The sequence below is a fragment of the Corvus kubaryi genome, unplaced genomic scaffold (genome assembly GCF_017639235.1).
Source record: "Corvus kubaryi isolate FWS band 111438036 unplaced genomic scaffold, C.kubaryi_AGA036_p1.0 37300, whole genome shotgun sequence".
In the NCBI taxonomy this organism is placed as follows: domain Eukaryota; kingdom Metazoa; phylum Chordata; class Aves; order Passeriformes; family Corvidae; genus Corvus; species Corvus kubaryi.
Window position 1 is genome coordinate 2,311,934 of NW_024581093.1, and position 20,686 is coordinate 2,332,619.

The 20,686-nt window shown below is 42.6% G+C and overlaps 1 protein-coding gene across 1 annotated transcript; it reads left to right on the top strand.

Moving 5' to 3' along the window:
- The first annotated feature begins 2,924 nt into the window (after nt 1–2,924).
- On the top strand, nt 2,925–20,282 carry MLYCD (malonyl-CoA decarboxylase). The gene is made up of 5 exons (XM_042027119.1): nt 2,925–3,456; nt 8,443–8,555; nt 9,445–9,601; nt 10,088–10,237; nt 18,940–20,282. Exons 1-5 carry the CDS (start codon nt 2,956–2,958, stop codon nt 19,471–19,473), a joined length of 1,455 nt encoding a protein of 484 aa, XP_041883053.1. The 5' UTR covers nt 2,925–2,955; the 3' UTR covers nt 19,474–20,282.
- The last annotated feature ends 404 nt before the right edge of the window (nt 20,283–20,686 follow it).

The window sequence follows — 20,686 nt, forward strand, 5'->3', positions numbered from 1 at the left end:
GCTATAGTGGAATTATTGAGAATCCAGGGCATGTATTTTATTTTAACCTATCATTTGAACAGGTTAAAGAGAAAAAAAAAAAAAAAGAGGATCAGATTGACTTGGATCAGATTGACTTTCTATCTTTTATTAGCTTCTCTTTTTGCTCGGAGACAAAATTTACAATTACTGAAGTGCAATTAGGCTCTTTCAATCTCCAGTTTTCTCATAATAACATTCAGTTTTCAAGAATAAACATTTTCAACAGTAAATGTCCCTAGCAGCAAAGCAGATCCAGGGAAGAGGGCCTGGAATTTGGGATGAGGGACCCCTGCAGCCCTGTGCAGAAGGGACTCAAACCACCAGGCTGAGCTGAAATGGGGCTCCTGGGCCCAGGGAGAAGGTCCCAGGTGAGGCCACTGACATGTCTTGGTGCCCTCAGGTTCTGACAGAGATGAGTTTTCATTTCCCAAGCAGCAGCTGAAGCAGGTAATAAATTTCCCCGGGTGGAGGGGGGAAAGAAACAGTAGAAGATTTCAAAAGAAAGGTCTTACTTGACAAAGCCTTACAAGCTGCACCACAGAGGTTTCTGTGGATGAACCACAGTGGTAGCTGGTTTTTATGGCTGTGGGTCATGCAAGAGAGCTCTGCTATTACAGGAATCCTACCCAAGGCCAATCTGTGAGCGCTGTCAAAATGGAAAGAACAGAAGTATTTCTGTATAGAATTTTTAAAAGGAATTGATCCTGAGGGATGCTGACCATTTTCTGGCAGTTGGAAGGCTTCATCTTCCATCACCACTCTTCCTGTGCTAACATCTCTATCTCGAGCTTCTTGAAATTTCCAGGAATGTCTCAATCAGAAACTGAGCTGGTCCATAAGGTTTCCAATGAATAAAAAGACTAAGTAGGTTCATGTGCTTTTAACACAGTTTTTAGGCTTATGTTAACAAAATCTGCATCAGACTGTAAAGAAGTTTATTATAGAATCACATCAAACAAACACAGTAGATTTAAAATCATTATTAAACATATAAAAGTTCAATTTCTAGCTGTCCCTTACTAAGAAAAACAACAAGTCCGTCCACCTCTTGTTATGAGGCATGGCCAAAATTGTTTTATTTTAGTTTTCAAATGGAAAAAATTTGTACGTATCGAATGGATCCCTATTTAAAACTGCAGAATTGCTAGGAAGAGTGCATGTGGAAATATCATCAAGATTTTTGGTGAAAGTTCTTACCTACTCCTCTCTCTCCAAAGACATTATCCTGAGAATCTGACACAGAGGCTCTCTTTGGCAGCCCCTTTCCTGGGGAGGTGAAGCAGAAGGACCGATCAGCCAACTTTGAAGGCTTTTGACTTAGCTGAAAATGAAGTTCTAAAGGTGGGAAGGGATTTTCTGAAGTTTAATTCATTGGCAGTGTGATTCAAATGGTTTTTAAAAAGTCTTTTTCATATCTTTTAATGCCTCTGAGTAATGTTTTCCCTCTCCTAAGGGTATATTAGCTTATCTTATGACCCTAAATTACCTCAGTTACTGCTCACATGGGTTTTTTTTCTTTTGTCCCCTTCCTTGGGAATTGCTAACATATTGTTCTAAAATCTGTAATTAGGCAGTGCTCTCTTTTTGTCTCTTCACGGACAAAGAGGGCTTGATTCTTTCCTCAATTCTCATTTCAAATGCTGAGAACCACAATTCCCTGTGCTTTTAAGGACAATTGCTGCTCAGTTCTGATCTCACTGACATCAATGTGACCTGTGTGTTTTGCTGGTTTAATGTCTAAAGGAGGCAAATACACCTCTGTAAGCCTGAGCTGGGAGCAGGACGGAGATGCTTAACTTCATTCACAAAAGGTCCTGACACACCTGAGAGAACTTTGGCTCATGATGAGGTTTTGCTACAGGGCCCAAAGGACAGGCTACACTCAGCTCTGTGACCTCAAAATTGCACAGCCAAATTCATGTGGTTTCCTGCAGTTATTTCACAGCAAAAACTGCAGCAGGGCTGGCTGGGGCTGTAATCCCTGCCCCTCAGTGCCAGCCGGGTTTCCAGGAGCCACAGCTTCCTCAGGACACGGGGATGCTGCCCAGGAAATCGGAATCATTCCCTGCTGGGCACCAATCCATTAATGACACACTCGAGACACACATGGATTATTTATTTCAGAGTTGTGCAAGCCTGGGCTCCACAAATCCAGCACACCCCACCAGAAAATATGGGAGCCACGGGGGAGAAAGATACAGGAGACAGTGCAAGGTCGTAAACTGAGACAGGGGAGGTTCAAATTAGATATTTGAAAAAATTCTTTCATTGGTTGGGTGGTCAGGCACTGGAATAGGCTGCCCAGGGCGGTGGTGGAGTCACCATCCCTGGAGACGCTGAGGAGATGTCTCGATTGGGTATTTAAGGGCTACAGCGGCAGCGCTGGGTGAACGCTGGACTGGATGATCCTAATGGTCTCTTCCAATCTTGATGATTCACAGCACCACAAAATCAATTAGGTTGGAAAAGACCTCCAAGATCATCAAGTTCAACTTGTGATGAAACACCGACTTGTCAACCAGACCATAGCACCAAGTGCCACGTCCAGTGTTCCCTTAAACACCTCCATAGCCGCTGACTCCACCGCCTCCCGGGGCAGCCCAGTGGTTAAGAAATTCCTCCCAAAGTCCAACCTGAACCGCACCTGGCGCAGCTTGGCATTGTGCCCAGCATGATTCTACGGTTCTAAAGTCCAGCACAGTGACGGGCGGTGTCGGGGGAGCTCCGGGCCATGAGGAACGCCGGCCCCGCCCGCGGAGGGGCGGCCGGTGACCTCGGTGCGCCACACTCAACATGGCGGCCGACACACCCACAGCCCCGCCACACTTTCCTCGCTTCCCATTGGCGGAGCGCGCTGTCAGTCTGCGGTCGCAACCAATCAGCGCGCGCGGAGCGGCCCGGCGGGCGGTGCCGCGGCCTGCGGCGGTGTGCGGGATGAGCCGGCTGTGCCCGCGCCTGGGCCCGCGCTCGCTGCTCTGGGCCGCGCGGGGCCCGCATCGCCTCTCGTCGGGCGCTCCTCCGGGCATGGAGGAGCTGCTGCGCCGCTCGGTGCCGCCGCTGCCACCCTACGAGACCAAGGAGAAGGCGCCGCCGCCCGCCGAGCTCCGCGGCGCGGAGTTCGTGCGGTTCTACCGCGCGCTGCAGCCCGGGCCGCCCCGCGCCGAGCTCCTCACCCGCCTGGCCCGCGACTTCGGCGTGGAGCACGGGCGGGTGGCCGAGGCCGCCGCCAAGGTGCTGCAGGCCCGCGAGCAGCGCAGGGAGCTCGGGGCGCTGCTGCAGGCCGAGGACCGGCTCCGGTACTACCTGAACCCCCAGTACCGCGGGCTCTTCCAGCACCTGGGCCGCCTCGAGGGCGGGCTGCGCTTCCTCGTGGAGCTCAGGGCCGACCTGATGGAGGGGCTGGCGAGCAAGGCGGTGGATGGGGCCCACGTCAAGGTGAGGGCTGGCCTGGGTGTCTCTAGAGGGAGTGTGGGGGGATGTGGTTTGGGGCTTGCTGCTCGTGGTGCTACTCGTGGAGCCACGTTGGGCTGGGAAGTGTCCCGTGAACCCAGTTCACTGTCGGGGTCTCTATGGGTCCCTCAGTTCAGGGAGGGAATGTCAGGAAGGACACTGAAACGCTGGAGTGGTTCAAGGGAAGGGGAAGGCTTTAGAGACCAAGACCGATGGAGAGCAGGTGGGGGGGCTCAGCATGGAGAAAAGGAGGCTCGGGGGGCACCTTCTGGCTCTCTGTAACTCCGTGGCAGGAGGGGGCAGCCAGGGTGGTCGGGCTCTGCTCCCAGGGAACAAATGACAGGATGAGAGGGAACGGCCTCAAGCCGTGCCAGGAGAGGTTCAGGTTGGACACCGGGAAGAATTTCTTCACATAAAGGGTAATTAAACATTGGAACAGACCCAGAGAGGTGGTGGAGTCCCCATCCTTGGAGGTATTCAAGAAACAACTGCATATGGCACTTAGTTGGTTGACAAGGCGGTGATGGGTCAACGATTGGACTCGATGATCCCAGATGTCTTTTCCAACAAATGATTCCATGATTCTCTAGAGAGACACGAGTGAACACTTTCCCACAGGCTGTGGCATCAGTGAGAGCTGCCCTGTGCTGACACTCAGGAAGGAAGTGGCCCCTGGTGTGAAGCAATGGCATTTCCAGAGTGGCAGTGGGAAGTGCTGGCACGTAATACATTGTTTTAAAAGTTAATTTACAGTAATGCTGAGCTTGATTATTTTTCATGATGCTCTTGCAGTTTTTGTCGTGTCTGTATTATGTTCTTTTCATGTGTTCTGTTCCTTCTTTTCACCACAGGACACTGATTTTCCACTGCCCTTATAAACAGTTGAATTTCTGATGAGCCCTTGCAATGCACAGAGTGAAATTTGCTGAAAATCTGTTTCATGGGTGCAGTTCTTCCTCTTGCTGTTCAGAACCCTCTCACCTGCAACACTTTACTTTTTCTGTGCCACCATTTTCCTCTTGAGATTTGTTACATTTTGCTTGCTTACTTATATTTCAGCCCTTGAAATATGACTCTGGTGAAAAATTCACAACATTATGATTTCAGGTAGCAAATCATCCAGCAATTGCTTTTAAAATATTCTTCATCTTTCCATATGATTTAGAAAAAGTCAGTGAAAAGTTCAAGTTGCTGGCAAAAGATAAGGAAAAAGAGCATTTTTGTCAAATTGATTTCTATATAAACCTGCTTCTGTAATTAAGCAGTGGTTGGAGTGTATTTGTAATCTTGGTCTTGTGTTGGTCTGCTGGAAGACAAGAAGCACCATTATTGTTTAAAGGTTTTTCTATAAGAAAAGTGTTTGCTCTGCCTATCAAAAGTCCTGTGTAGCCATTTCATTAGTGCAAAGTTGATTTCAATTCTAACATAAAGACAAACGTGCAACGAGAGTTTTACAACCTCTGTATATTTGTGTCTGCACTGACAAGGAAATGTGGAAATAAAATTAAATGGATCTTCTTGATGCTGGTGGAGAATTACAGAATGCATTACGCGGCCTACTGGGATTTTGGGTGTGCTCAAACTGCCTAAAATATTTCTTAGACAGTCCTTAGTTTTTACTTTGTAATTTGAAAGACCTATTAAAACAGGGATTGCCCATTGTAGTGTTGTAAATATGAAATATTTTTCTATTTCCTCAGCACTATCAGCATAAAAGCAGCTTGGACTGCTCAGATATTGGGTGATGAAGGATTTCTATTTTGTGTTTGTTCAGCAGATTGCAGTAAAATATTACATTTAAGTGATTAAGTCACTTGAAAGTGCTTGAGCATGCTTTACTCATTGTCCAAATGAGCAGAAATGGGGGGGGGGGGGAGGGAGAAGAAATAATGATTTCAATTTTAAGAACAAAATGTCCAATAATATCAACCACAAGAGCTAGGAGAGTTTTCAGCACTGCCATTATCACTGCAGTAATTACTGTTAGCAATAAAAAAGCAGAAACCAGTCCCCTTTAATTTGTGTCACTATTGAATCTTATTTTGCTAGTGGGGATATTTTTGCAGTATCTCACCAGGGATATTCTCTATGTAGATTCTGGAGGTAATTTGTGGGGAAAAAAAACTCCGACAAATAAAACCCCCCAAACCCCCTCCCAAAACAAACCCAGTCAACCCCCCCACCACAGCCACCTTCAACTACTTGGCAGTATCAGAGCAGATCTGTAAGTCCCAAATGAAGTAAGTCAGGTTGAAAACTTCAAACATTCCAAACCCATGGGAAAACTCAACTCCTGTGAGGGGTCTTTTATTTAGTAGTTTGAGAGGGAAAGTGAAATAGTTCCCTCATCAGAGAGGCAGTTCTTTGTAATAAAAAAAAATTAATTGGAGTTTTTCATGAGAGTTTTCCCATTTGTTGCCCAAGAAATAGGTACTTGATGTGAAGATTAAAAAGCCTCTAATTTGCTGTCTCCTAGCAAGAACACAGAATGAGAGAAAAATAATCACAATTTATTAGACTTGGCTAATAGAAATTGAAGTATAGCTGGTAATTTGAAATACTGATCTGACTATGTCTCATTGCTCAAATTTAAGACTGGGATGCTGAATAATGAATGTGCTTGCTTTTCTTTTTAATGAAGTGTTGCAGATGTAATTTTTATGACTAAAAAGGCCTCTGAAATGAAAATAAAAATTTACTTACCACTAAGTTTACAAAATAAAAGAACCTGCCACTAAATCTACAAAATAAGAGACCCAAACTTGAGCCTGTCCTTATTGGAGTGAAGCTTTTTGGAAATGTGCTGTACACTGAGATATTAAACACAAGTCAGAATCTTGTTTAGATGACTTGATTTAAACACAGTTTTGGATAGTGAAAACTTCTATGTCCTTCTGCACTAAAAAGTTCTGTCATCACAGAATCATGGAATCCCAGACTGGTTTGGGTTGGAAAGGACCTTAAAGCCCATCCACTCCCACCCCTGCCATGGGCAGGGACACCTTCCACTACCAGGGGTGCTCCAAGCCCTGTCCAGCCTGGCCTTGGACACTTCCAGGGATCCAGGGGCAGCCACAGCTCCTCTGGGTAGCCTGTGCCAGGGCCTCCCCACCCTCCCAGGGAAGAATTTCTCCCTAAGACCCACTGAAAACCTGCTCTCCTTCAGCTCAAGGCCATGCCCTCATGTCCTGTTGCTCCATGCTCAGCTGGGGGTGGACTCAATGATGGTGGCAGGTCCCTTCCACAAGGAGCCATTCAAATTCCCGCACAGTGCCCTGTTGTTGTATAAAACTTTATTATTTACCACTGACAGGTTGTTTTGAGTTGTAATTCCCCATATACATTATTCCTCCCCAAATCCTTACTGAAAGCACATCTGCCTCGCTTGTTTGGTTACAACTGCATGGTTTTTCTCCAGCTGCACCCTGGAGCTGCAGTAGCCCTGTCTGAGAACAGCCCTCAGTTCCACTTCCATCCATGTGGAGAATGCTGAACCTCCAAAGGAGCAAAACTCCAATGCTTCCCACTCCTCCATTTTCCATGCAGGGTAACTGGCTCTTTCCCACGTCAATCCGTGCTGTCTGAGCCTTGTTACTGCCAGGAGATGCAGAGCAGAATGTCAAAATGCTGCCAGCAGCAGTGCAGCCATCCAGTTTCCCCTCTGCCTGCTGGACTGCAGCTGAAATGCTGTTCAAAAAGCACGTGGATGACAGGAGAGCCATAAGGATCTGTTCCTTTGCCCCCACATCTGACAACTCCAGCTCATTTCTCTGGTTTACAGTGTGCCCCTACAAAAGAAAACAAACAATCCTGGAATGCCTGGAAATTTTCACTATACCAAGGGATATTTGACCGAAGTGATTTATGGTTATTACCTAAAAACTTCAGAGTTGGGCTTCAGAAATGAGAATTCATAAGGGAGGTACCTTAAAATCAGAATAAAAAAACCAATCAGAATATATTTGTTTAGGAAGAAGGTATTGAAAAAAAATTCCTGCATGACAGAGTTTATGCAAATGAATGTTTCTTCTGGGTTTGAAAATTTTAGTTTTTCTAGTGTGTTAAGGAATAAACCCATTCTTTCATTCAGTCTTGGAATACTTGTAGCAGTTGCTTTGGCCAGCAGAAACCTTCTTTGATGTGTGTCTTTACAAGTGCCTCTGCAGCTTTCATCATGGTTAGGTTATAATAGGAAATATTTTTGCTTTTTATGACAGTCCTGAGACTACATCTGAGCTTAATAAAAATGGTTTTGGTTTTCTGATTAGATTTTAATTTTTTTTCCTGTTGTTTTTCTTTAATGTAGCAAGCTAAAGTACATTGGAGCTTAATTTTTAGCTCTTTTATGTGCAGCAGTAGCTATTTAACAAAGGTTTGAATATAAGATGAAGAGTTTTTGTTGAAGTAAATGGTTACTAAGTTAGTTTCAGGTAAGCCCGTGTTTCTGATCAGGCTGTTGGTAAGTTGGTGCTGGTATCGCACTGTGTCCTGTGTACAAGGCAAATGGAAGAAAGAAAAACAAGCTCTGGAATCTCTTTTAGGGATATTCATGCTGTGCTGAGTTCAAGAATACTTATTAAATTCAAATAAATTTAGACAGGAAATCTTTAATAATACAGGCAGCAGGAAACTGGTAGGGAATATAAAAATTACTTACAATGAATGTTTCTGAAAGGATTTGACATTGAGTTGGGTTTCATCTCTCATACTGTTCCAAAGCTGGTTTGATTTTTCAGTTCTATTGTCTTATGCTGCTGGTTTTTATTTTACTTGCTCAAAATTTTTCATATTTTTAGAGAAGGAAAATTCTGGAAAGCCTCTGGTTCTGTCTGTATCTTGTTGCAAAATGTTTCCGTGGTATTTAAATCTGAGCAACTGCAGCCTTGTGGTCAATCAAGGTTGGCTTTACTCACATTCCCATGTTGTACCTTGCTTGTTTAGCAGCTAATTCCATCGTTGTTCTGTTTGCAGGAGATGAATGGAGTTCTCAAGAACATGCTCTCAGAGTGGTTCTCCACGGGATTCCTCAACTTGGAACGGGTCACGTGGCAATCTCCTTGTGAAGTACTCCAGAAAATTAGTGAGTAAGTGCTAGAGGCTGGAAAGAGTCCTTGGTGAAGAGGTGATGAAGTGCTTGGGACTGCAGAGATCCACTGTTTTCAGGACTCTGCTTTTCTGAACCATAGGCAAAGTATAATTATGAAATATTTGCATTAACACGCCATAGAGCCCAATTTTAAAAGCTGATTGGAGTAAAGAATAAAGGGGATCATTTGTGCCATAATTTGATCCTGCAGCTCCCACACTGCGCTGGTAGACTGCTGTCTTGTCTTCCAACTTTCTCAGTTTCCCACATTCCCACATTGCCAGAGGTGCTGCAGTTGTTTTGCCTGGAACTGGTGAGGTGCACAGGATCACGTGTAAATTACATGTGAAGAGAGCACCTTGGTTTTTATACAATGTGCTCTACAACATTGATTCCTGAATCTACAACATTGATTCCTGAATTTCTGTCTAACAGTCAAAGTTGTGATGAAGTTGAAAATGACTGAAAGCAAGTTATGTTGTAGGCTACCTTGTTGTATAAAATCTTGAAAAATAACCTCTGGAATGTTCTGAAAGTACGCGAACTTAAGTGCTGATGAGGCAAAGAGATCTTGTACAAGCTAAATTTTTTAAAATAAAAATAATTACTGATGTTTAATTAATCTTCAAGGTAATTTGGCAAGCACACTAGTGAGTGGGTGTGCAGTGTTCCTTTACAATCCACTTTGTCACAGCTTGCTGACAATTTTAAGTTATTCACTTACAGCCTAATTCTCCTTTTTTGATTGGGAAGTTTTGTCACTGACAACAGTGGGAAAAGTGCTGAGCTTGTAGGGCAGCTGACCTCTATTTTTACATGTAATAATAACAACAACAATAATAATAATTAATAATAATAATAATTCTTAAAAAATTTTTCTCCTTGAGTTCTGAAGCTGTGCACCCTGTCAGAAACTGGGTTGATATGAAGCGTCGAGTTGGGGCCTATAGAAGATGCTACTTCTTTTCTCACTGTGCAATCCCAGGAGAGCCATTGATAGTCCTGCACGTGGCACTAACCAGTGACATCTCCAGCAGCATCCAGGTACAGCCACTGATGCATTTAGTACACAGCAACGTGCTCAGATTGCAGTGTGCTTATTTAAAAATCCACAATTCTGTATAATTTGGCAATATTTGCTTTTGTTTCATCTTTTAAGAGATGAGAGAATTGGCAGGTAAAAATTACAGGGGTATTTTGTCTATCTTGTGTATTATGTAAATTGAAATTTTTTGCTCAAGAGCAAGAAGAATAAGAAAAGATTAGAAATAAAGTGGAGCAAATGACATAAACATTTCAAAGTGGTTGAAATTAATTCTGAAAGTTTGAAACCACGTTATAATTTTTTACCTGCACGTGCTAATGTCTAAGCAGCTCTTTCTACTTTTCCATTAGATTTTTATTGTCAATGAATAAAACAGTGGGGAAAAGTGTTAATGCATTTAAAAGTTAAAAAGAAAGACCTCCTCCCCATAATGATGATAATAACTAATACTAACATTTTAAAATTTTTAATCCTTTTTTTTCCAGACCATAGTGAAAGAAGTGCCGCCTTTAGAGACAGAAGATGCAGACAAAATCACAACAGCAATTTTCTACTCTATCAGTTTGACTCAGCAGGGCCTGCAGGGGGTGGAACTTGGGACTCACCTCATCAAAAGAGTTGTCAAAGAGCTGCAGGTGAGTGTGGCAAGGGGGCCTCAGGGTCTGTTTGCCCAGCATGGCTTAGTTCCCACCTGGTGTCACTGCTCAGGCCAGGAGCTCCTGGGGCTTCCCCTGGAACTTCTTCCCAGAGCAGCCTTTGGAGGTGTGGAGAGTTGGGAGAACATTTCCTGCTCTTGGTTGATGTCTGCCAGGTGTCGATTCTGTTCCAGAGGTGACGTGTTCTGTGTAAACTCCTTGTGTTTGCCTAATCCTGTGTGGGCCGCCTGAAGTCAAACAAGAACATTTCTGTTGAAGGTGGCTTTGACACAGCTTTATTCCGCAGTGTGGGCTCTGATGGAATTCTCTGTTGCCTCTCAGTTGTGTGGGAAGAGCCTGATCAACATATTCTCCTCAAAGTACCTGACAGTGCCTCATCCAAAATCTTACAGCCGCTCCAGGAACAGAAATACTTCCTGTTCGTTAATTAGTTCATTGTTTTGTTTGTTATATTGAATTGCCACTGGTTATTTATGCAGTGTGCATGCATGCCTTGAATACCTCTATTTAGAAAAATGGAGAGAGATTTCTTTGCCCAGGTATGGCTTGCAATATAGTAAAGAAAATGTTTTAAAAGGCAAAAGAATCTTCTACTTTCTGCCAGTCAGTTCTCTGAATTTAGATAATATCATTGCATGCGAAGGGATTATTGTTAATAGCTTTAGTACTTGCAGAAACTTCTTCCAAGCCACTGGAGAAAGGACTGAAAATTCATTCAGAGTGGTGTGAAAGAGACAGTCGCATTCCTGCACTGAGCACGTTATTTTATTTAATAGTCTTTACTACTTAAATTGCTGACAAAGCTACCTCTTAAAAGTAATGATCACTACTTGTGTTTATATTCATTGTTTCACATCTGGATTAGTAACGATGTCTGGAAAACTGTCTGTGATTTAGAACTTCAGTTCCACTCACAAAAATAACTTAAAATTGGATGCTTGAAACTACTACTGCCAGAAAGTGATAGATTACTAAATTGCTGAATCATAGCTGGCTGCCCTGAAGTATTTTATTTTATTTTATTTTATTTTATTTTATTTTTAATGGATATTTTGGCTGAATTTTGTTGCTTCTTGCTTTTGGAATGGCTTTTGGATTAATTGTTGAAAGTGCAGTAGTCCAGGTATAATTAGACTGCCATCTGTCTGATCTTGACTGAGGGGAAATTGGAATAAATTCATGCAGTTATCTACTTTCGCATCTGAAAAATAATTTCTGGGTAATTGAGTTGCTCTCATAAAATAACCCTATTGACATTGTATCTGACCATCACTAATTGCTTGCAACACCAGCAAAGTTGTGAGTTATAAAGTCAAACAGACACATCATACTTAGATAACCTAATGCAAGACTTAAAATTTGGTGTGTCCAACAGAAGGGTGTGTTTTGTATTTATACTTAGGACAAAGTTTTTACATTTCAGTGTTGTAAAATCCATCCCCTCTTCAGTGTTTATCATAGGAAACTGAGATGCCTTTAAATGCATTTTAATCATAAAATTAATGCCTCAATCTTAAAGAACTTCTTTAATATTGAAAACTTGAGTGCTTTCCATGCAATGCCTAAGGTGGAGACCTTCATCCCTACTCATATTTCCTACATTGCTTAAAGGTGTTGTGAAAAACGCTCCGGTAGGAAATTCTAATGTGGGAATTGGACATGGACTGAGGTGTTAATGTGTAGTCTGGATCTAAAGGTCTAACAACTCCATGCATTGCCTCTACACCCTTCCTGTTTGGAGTGGAACCGCTGTAGGGCTAAAGAAAATAGAAAGGATAATCCAGGAATATTTATCCATTGTGGATGTGGCTGTCTAATAGTTTTTTCTTCACTCTTTGATGTTAGTATTTTTCTCTTTCCTGTTCCTCCCACTCCTTCATGCTTCCTCCACCTTCATTCCAAAGTACTGTCCTCGAATTTGTTGTCTTGAATGGTGCAAGAACCATCTCCTATTGCATATTTTATGTCCGTGAAGTGACCCTAAATCACTGTCCTGTTGTTCCCAGAATTGTTTGATGCACTTCTACAAGGCCTCCTCATTCAGCTTCAGCTGCAAACGCTGTGCCTCCCATCTCACTGGGCTTCACCCCTCAGAGAGAAGCCCTCTGTATTTCAGCTTCAAAACACTTCCACTGCGGAATTTCTACAAAGTCGGGATTGTTCAGGGCAGAGGCATGCAATGAGTAATACTCTTGGCAGCCTGTGTTGCCTGGCTCCCAAAATTCTGGAAGTCCTTTTTCTGTGGATTAATTGCTCACATGTGCTCTCTTTCTCTCTGGTCAGGTGTAAGCAGAGGACTTTACAAGGTTGTCTCTATTCAGGTTGGACATAATTCTTTGGAGCAGAAGGGACAAATGGTGCAGCAGGAGTGCTGAGTGGACTTGGTGACAGCAGCTGAAACAATACAGCCTCAGCAAAAAAAGTCCTGGGTCAAAAATTACCTCTCATTAAGCCAGCGTCCAGCAGCCTTTGTAAAAATAGATGGGTGAGGTCTCTGATAGGAGGAGGATTTTTTATATCACCTTTGCAAGGCTTTGCAATAAACAAATCTTTTTTTCAAGTGCTGCTAAATCACCAAGTGTTCCAGAAGTTGAGACTGTCTTTAATTTAACTTATAATAAAATGCCTTGGGAAGAGGAGAGCATTTGAAAGGGTTGAGGATTTTGGTTTTCATTTTATTTAAATTGATGATTAAGACACTTTTATAACTTGCCATTTGAGTTAACTTTTGTGGACGTCTGTTTGATCTGCAGAATTCTATTTGATTTATGTTTTCTTAAGGTGCTGCAAACTCCTAACACTTCTTTTATCCTCCAGTAAAAATCCTTTACCTGACTTTTACCTTAGCGTAACCTGCTCTGACACTTCTACCTGTAAGTGCCACTGTAACCTCCAAACTGACATCCCAGCTGTCATTCTTCATGAGGAAAACTCCAAATTGGACCTGTCATGAATGTGTATCATTAGATCAGGAAAAGACATGCACAAAGTTAGGAGTGTGCTGAGAACCCCTCTGCACTGAAGCCTTCATCTGACAGGATTTCAAAAAACTTTACTGAAACCTTGATCTAGCAGGTATCTAAGCTAAAAAATTATGGCTATGAATTCAGTTAGTACCATACTCCTTAAAATCTCATGAATGCACAATTAAAATAGAATTTAATTTTTTAGAAAATTTTTAGCAAATGTTTGCTAATTTGCCTGGTCACATATTCTGCTCAACATGAGCCCATGTAGGGCAGCACTCCTCACCTTCAAAGAGTGCAAAGCACTGATTCCCTCCTGAAAGCATTCCTTGCAAATGAGTTTTTCTTCGGATTGTTGGGAAAACTAGTGAGGATTGCTGCACCCCAGTGCTGAGCACTGTTAGTCTGAGGCCCTGTGTACAAATTGATGGCCACTGCTTTGGGGTTTCATTAATTTAAGCAGATAGAGGATGGATAAAATTGAGGCACAGAAATGGATCCTCAGTGTCCTCTCTTTCTACGTGCACAGTTTGCAGTTGGAATCCTTAATCTTTACCTGGATGTTAAGATTTGGCATTTGCCACAGGAATTGTTCTGTATGACTGGGTAAAGGGGGAGGAGATATGCTGGAGATCAGAATCGGACCTGGTGTTACCTACAAAGGGCATCCTGGGAGAAATGGTGCTGCTCTCAGGAGCAGATTATTCCTTTTTTTGGCACTTTCTTGACAAAAGTTTGCTACACAGATAATACAGAAGGGTTTTGTGTACAGGCTTCTGTTGACGTCTGAGCATATCCTGTTGGGATTATTTTGGGATGAATTCATTAGGCCACTGATACCACTTTGATCCCTGTTCTCCCTGTACAAAGCTGCGAATAGGCTGTGTAGGCATTCCTTGCAGTCTCTTGTTTATATTAATGTATATAAAACAGGGAGCAGGCAACAGAAATGATCTCTTGTATTTCTGAAATCCAAGCTTGTGTTGTTCCCAGAAATGAATTGGATTTTGAAGCTATTTCAGACAACTGCAGAAAACCAAACAAACCCCAAACTGAGTGCAGGCAGATCATTTCTAGCAAGCTGATAGGTGCTGGTGAACGAGGAGGTGGATGGATTTCTCATTAGCCAGCCATATAATTCACAATGTGTTTATAGCCACTCTAAACAGTCTGTAGCTCTGCAGAAGGTACATCATGGCAATTCAGTCAGCAGATGACAGACACAGATAACTGTGGTGAAGCCTTTGAGAAAATGCTTAGAATTTTATAGCCTGTGGCATTTGAGGGAGAAAACTGATAGCTGCTGTGTGACTCAATAGAATGCTCAGCAATTGGTGGCAGATTTTAGCTTTCTGCTTGGGCTGTTGATAATTGCTACCTTAATTTGATCTAGGTGACCTGGGGAGATCATAATTTCCAAAACAGGCTTTGATTTCATTGATGAAAAATGTGACCTTGGACTGCAGCTTTCAAGAGTGCAAGAGAGTTTCAGATGAGATATGGATAATGGGAGAAATCTCTGCTTTTCTGCAAGGAAAGAAAAACGAAAACAACAACAAAAAGCAACAATCAAACACAGAAATCTAGCCCGAACAAAAGTTAGCAGCTGTTTCTTAATGTTGTGTGTGGGTTTCTGAGAGGAAAGTAAACATTAATGGGTCTCCACCAATAGCCTTAGAAACCAGCACATCAATTTAGCAAAGCATAAATGTGCTCACTCCACTGCATTTACTTATTTTTCCACGAGAAATGGCTGCCTCAGATAAGCTTCTAAATAAAGCTTTTATCAGATAGGTGATAGTATGTACTGTAGCTTCAAAATGGGGTCACTTTCCCATGTCTTATCTGTCCTAAGAAGTAAAAAACCCCACAATTTCCCATCTTGTGTTTTTAACAGAATAAGAGCTACTGACCTCCTGTGAAATATTTGGGGCTGTCCTGGTGAACGGGTCACTCCTGAAAGTGGTGATAAACAAGGAGCAGTCAACATTCCTAGGAATCAATGTCAGTTGCTTAATTAGGAACTTTGCACTGGTTGTTATTACTACACAGAGGGGGGAAGAAACAATTCGTTCTCACTTTTGTCATCGTGGGTGGTGCACAGGTGCCCTTGGGCTCTGCAAGCTGGGAAATGAGATTGGAATTGTTACCCTATGGAAGCAATGGACACAGCTCAGCTCCTGTGTGCAAACCTTGTTAGCTCTGTTCAGGAGCAAAACAGAATTTTCAAACACTGCTTCCTTGGCAGAGATGGTGCAGAAGAGTTCCAGACTTGACTTGGTGCTAAACAGCTTTTTCCCTTTCACCTGAAAGAAGAATTGCTGCCGCTCAAATTTCAATGCCATCTTCCTTCTTCCCCTCTCAGCTTTTAACCCTCAATAGCTGTGAAGAAATCATGAAAGAGACCATAAGCAGTATGTTCTCAAAGGCACTATCTTTCATAGGAATAGTAATACAGTTAATAAAAAAAAGGAAAACCTTTAAGGAGTGTAATCCCACCTTTGGGTCAAAAAGGAACACATTCTGTATTCCTTGAATCCTTGCCTAGAGGAAATAGCCTCTAAAAACTTCTTTTTTTTCCATTTCTCTTTTCATCCCCACTGCACAGCAGTAACATCTTTACTCTCTCCAGCAGCACTTGGAAGATTTCTCATGATAGGTCATTAATTTGAAAACTTTACCCCATGTATTCCTCTCTCTTGTGCTCTATGTGTTAAAGAGGAACTTTAAATCAAAACAGAAATGAAGACCCAGAAGAATGCACCCCCATTTTGAGTTGCAGGCTGTTTGAGGGAGCTGGCTGCTGCTGGAGGATGTGACATGGGAAGGGCACTTCTCATTACAGTGATGGGTTTGTGTTTCTGTGCCTCGAGGTGCATCTGCAGGTCCCTCCCAGCCCAGGCCCTTGCTGAGTTCTCATCCATCATTACTGTGTGGACAGGCAGGAGGGTCCTGGGTCATTGAATCTTCAGGAGGGAGCTGTGGCCTCCCTTCTGGGCAGAGATTCATCCACCACAGCACGAGCTGACATGCAGCAGGTCACATTATGTGACAACCAAGTGTCTCAGCAGCTCAGCCATGTCCAGGTGCAGCAGAGCCAGCACTGCTCAGCTCCGCACTGCTGGAGGAGGGAAGGTGGAAGTGATGCTGCTCTTACCAACTGGCAAAACTGGAAGCCAGCAGCTTTTTGCCCAGGATCAAATACCTTGAAATATTTTTCTGGTGGCCTTGAAAAATTCACTTCTGTGCCATCTTTCTCCCTCCTCCTTGTCCAGCAGGTCCCTGGGTCTGTGGTAGCAGTGGTGAGTCAAGGAAAGTGTAGCTGGCAGAGGGGCACCTGAGTACAATCCTCCTCCTCTGCTGTACTAATTAAGATGCTGCTGCTTTAAAGAGAAGTGGATTCCAGATGTGCTGATTAGATGAGCTGCTTGATTGAGAAACGAAATGAGGAGGTGGATGAAGCAATGAGGAGGTGGATGAGACGTGACCAAGGGAGGATTTACTGTGACCAAGGGAGGATTTACTGAGTTTGTTTGACTCTGTATTCAAATTTTATAAGGTTACTTTGAATTATTTCTGGATAAATAGTCCTTATGTCCATGAGGAAGTATTCAGTGTGGGATTGGGAAGGAAAGATGTTTGAAATCTGTGGAATTGCTTTGTTCTGTTCTCATTTTTCCATTTCTTTCACTCCAGATATATATTTTTTTAATTTACTTTGTCATTGCTCTTTTTCAAAAGCAAGGGGAAAACTTTTCTAATGAGTCTGAACTGTCTACTCCACAAAATATTCTTTTAATTAAAACTTCCTTTCAGTATCTTTGCCTCTTGTAGCCATGGTCTAAGAACACAACCCTAATAAACTATTTTGTTTCATAAATGTATTCCCTGAAATTGTGCAAAGAGGTGTAAGAGATGTCTGTAAAGGAACTTTTTTATTTTATGAAATGCACATTCAAGGAAACCTCATAGTTGGATCTCACAGAGCTTGTAAAAGACATCAGCTTTGGAATTACTCTTAAGAATAAAATATCATCGTGTCCTTCAGCGGAAACTTTGAAAAAGTTTCTACTTTCCTAGTTCCTACTACTTCACTAGAACTTCACTATCTGAGTGTGGTAGTTGTAGCAGTTGTGAGCATGACCCAGTCAGGATCTCCTGGGAGCTCTGATTATAAAAATGGTGTTTTGTTCAATAAGATACAGAAATGAGTGTTCTTAGGAAATAATTTGCTTTGTTTTCTTTATCTGGTTCTCTAAGGACCTGAAATGAGGCGTTTCTTTGTAACTTGATCTGCTTTTCCTGTCCCTTCCTGGTCCCAAAAGAATTCTTTGGCTGACACGTCTGTGTAACAGTCAGAGAACTCCAGCTCAGGGCAGCCAGTGATTTTCTGCAGGTGATCCAGCTGTAAGTCACCAAACTGCACAGCTGGCTGTGTGCCACTGTGCTGGAAGGCACAGGACAGCAGGGACGTATTTGGGAAGCTCCTGTGGGAAGGGAAAATGTGTTGTGGATATTAGAGATGGTGCTTGGCTGCAGCCTGTGGGGAAGCCGTGCCAGGCCAGCATTCCCTGGCCCCTGCACCCTCCCGGAGCAGACTGCAGATGGCAGCTGTGTGGAGCTCAGCAGTAGCGAGGAGCTGCAGCTCTCACAACCTGGCAGCACCATCTGAGCCCTGATGGCTTTTTAATGGTTACCTCGGTAATCCTCGAGGTAGAAAAAGTGCCGTTTGTAGTCATTTAAAGACAATTTTCTGCTGACATTAAGATGTGTCTGTAATGTTGAAGAATGTCTTGGTTCTTAGCACTTCTTCTGTTGGAGCAGTAATTAAACCAACACTGGGGTGCTTTCAGCTCAGTTCTCTCTTCCCTCTGTTCCTTTGCCCCCTACTCCTCCAGCAGATTTGCCTGATGTATTTTGTGTTAATTCCAAGTGAGTTTATTCTTCGCACTGGTGTGCCCCAAAACTAATACACAGTTTTCCTGTGTGTTTTGCTTTACATGATTTCATAGTTAGCAGGGTTTAATCAGAAATTAGTAGGAGTACAGAAGAAATTCTACTTGGTTAAAAAGTGTTATACTTGCAGTAAAAAAAAATATTCACACACTGTATTTCTTACTGATTTAGGGAATATCATGGAAGGTAGATGGCCTGTGTAAAGAACTTCACTCAAAACTTCAGGAAATACTTCTTTCCATAAAAATCTACAAATAGTACCTCATGATTTTACAATAGAATGAAATAATAAACTGTCCTTGATTTAACAAAAAAAGAGAGTTATATATGAAAAATAAATAGCATTTAAATGGTTTCCAAAGCTTGTATGTCTATTTTAAGAAAAGATTCCCTTCAGAATCACTTCTTTATGGCCTGTGATTCTATTTGTTTATTTCTGCCTATAAAAGGATAACAGCAGAACGCAGTGGTGGTAAGCACTGCATAAGTACTTTTTTAGAGATTGTGTGTGAGGAATGTCATTCAGTCACTGTTAAAGTTTTCTGGGTGTTCGCAGTGCCTTCTCATCACTAACCTGTTACTGCCAGGGTGATATTTCACCTTTTTTTTGTGTCCATGTGTATCAGTTCCTTCTCAGAATCCATGGTCTCCACCTGCCATAAAGCAAAGGCCACCAGCTGCCCTTTCACTGAAACTTCTCTGTGTCAATCATGACCAAACTCATGGTTTGGTTTTTTTTTCCTCTCTTTTTGTCTGCAGAAAGAACTTCCTCAGATAAAAGTTTTTTCCACACTTTCACCTATCCCAGGATTCACAAAATGGCTCGTTGGTCTCCTCTCCTCCCAGGCAAAAGAACAGGGAAGGAATGAACTTTTTACAGAATCCGAATGGCAGGAAATCTGTGAGATCACAGGAGACTCCACCACCGAAACACTAAAGAAACTCTTGAACACCAACGAGTGGGTGAGGTCAGAGAAGCTGACTCAGGTGCTGCATCCACCCCTGATGAGACTCTGTGCCTGGTATCTGTATGGGGAGAAGCACCGAGGCTACGCCCTCAACCCGGTGGCCAATTTCCACCTGCAGAACGGCTCGGTGCTGTGGAGGATAAACTGGATGGGGGACACGAGCCCCCGGGGCATCGGGGCCTCCTGTGGCATGATGGTCAACTACAGGTACTTCCTGGAGGAGACAGCCTCCAACAGTGCCCTGTACCTGGGCTCCAAGCAGGTGCGAGCCTCCGAGCAGGTGCTGGCCTTGGTGTCCCAGTTCCAGCAGAACAGCAAGCTGTGATTCCATACCATGGACACTAACAATGAATGTTGCTCGCTGTAAAGAGCTGTAAGCATCTGCGGTGTCTTTACTCAAATCAGAATGTACCTTGTAAAACAAGTGTACTCAGAGTTACCTGGGTTATCAGGGTCTTGCTTACGTGGCCGTGTACTCAAAACCTCATTGAGTCACCTCTGGTTGGAGGTTTGTGTTAAAGGGAGAGTAAAATCCTCTTAAACCAGTTACAACCCAGGGATAACTTGAATGGAAGATACCTGAGCCAGCATTATTCTGTTGGTAATAAATTGTATAAGCTGTCTTTGAAAGGAGCTGCACTTCTCTGTCATAATGCTGCTATAGATTGTTCAGAACCAAAGTACCTGCAATAAAGGTAAATTTTGGGTCAAATATATTATCAAAACCATAATCGACAGTTTTATTTCTATGATATCTGTCTTTTGCACTTTCAGAAAAATCTCATGTAAAATTTCCTGGTATTTTCCTGTTTTAATTACACTAAAACTCACTGAATCCTTGCTTTGCTGGACCATGGAAAAGCCTTGCATTCATGTTGAAAAATCAGGATCTCAGTACAGCAGGATGTTATGTTATATTTGTGGTTTTTGGCTGCTAAAATATAATGAGCAATAAGGAAGTGTTCAAATAGGAGAGGAGAACAAGCCAGACTGTTCCTTGGGAATTAGTTGAGAAGTTTCTAAATATATATATCTTATATTTTGGCTCTGGTAACGTTTTAAGTTGATAAGGAGCTTTTTTAATAAAGAGGTAGGTGTGATTTATAAACCAATAAAATAAACTTTCTCAATAAATCATGGCTTGTGGATTTCAGCATCTCACCTCCTTCACTTAGTGACCCTGCTTGATAACAGTTTCACCACACAAATTACTATAGAACACTCCTGTTTTTAGCAGTGGTCAGGGGATGGCTCCATTCTCTTGTTGGGCTTTCTAATCTTTCTGAACTGCCTTAGAATTCAGGTTTCAAGGTGAAATTTAGCTGCCTGTATAAACATGTACAAGGCATTCTTGGCTGGCAGGAATAGAGCAAGAGAACTCTCTCTCTGTTAAGCTCTTCAAGTTTGAGGAAACCAGGTCACTTACTTCAAGTGAAAGAGTTCTGAAATTGCAATGGTTTTGAAAGATGGTTTTATTTTGAAGCAGGAGGAGCTGTGAGGGCAATTAAATGTGCATCCTCCTGGCCAAAAAGAGCTAA

Coding starts and splice junctions, on each gene's coding strand:
- MLYCD (XM_042027119.1), top strand. CDS start 2,956: ATGAGCCGGCTGTGCCCGCGCCTGGGCCCGCGCTCGCTGCTCTGGGCC. Junction 3,457..8,442: donor TGGATGGGGCCCACGTCAAG/GTGAGGGCTGGC, acceptor TTCTGTTTGCAG/GAGATGAATGGAGTTCTCAA. Junction 8,556..9,444: donor GTACTCCAGAAAATTAGTGA/GTAAGTGCTAGA, acceptor TTTCTCCTTGAG/TTCTGAAGCTGTGCACCCTG.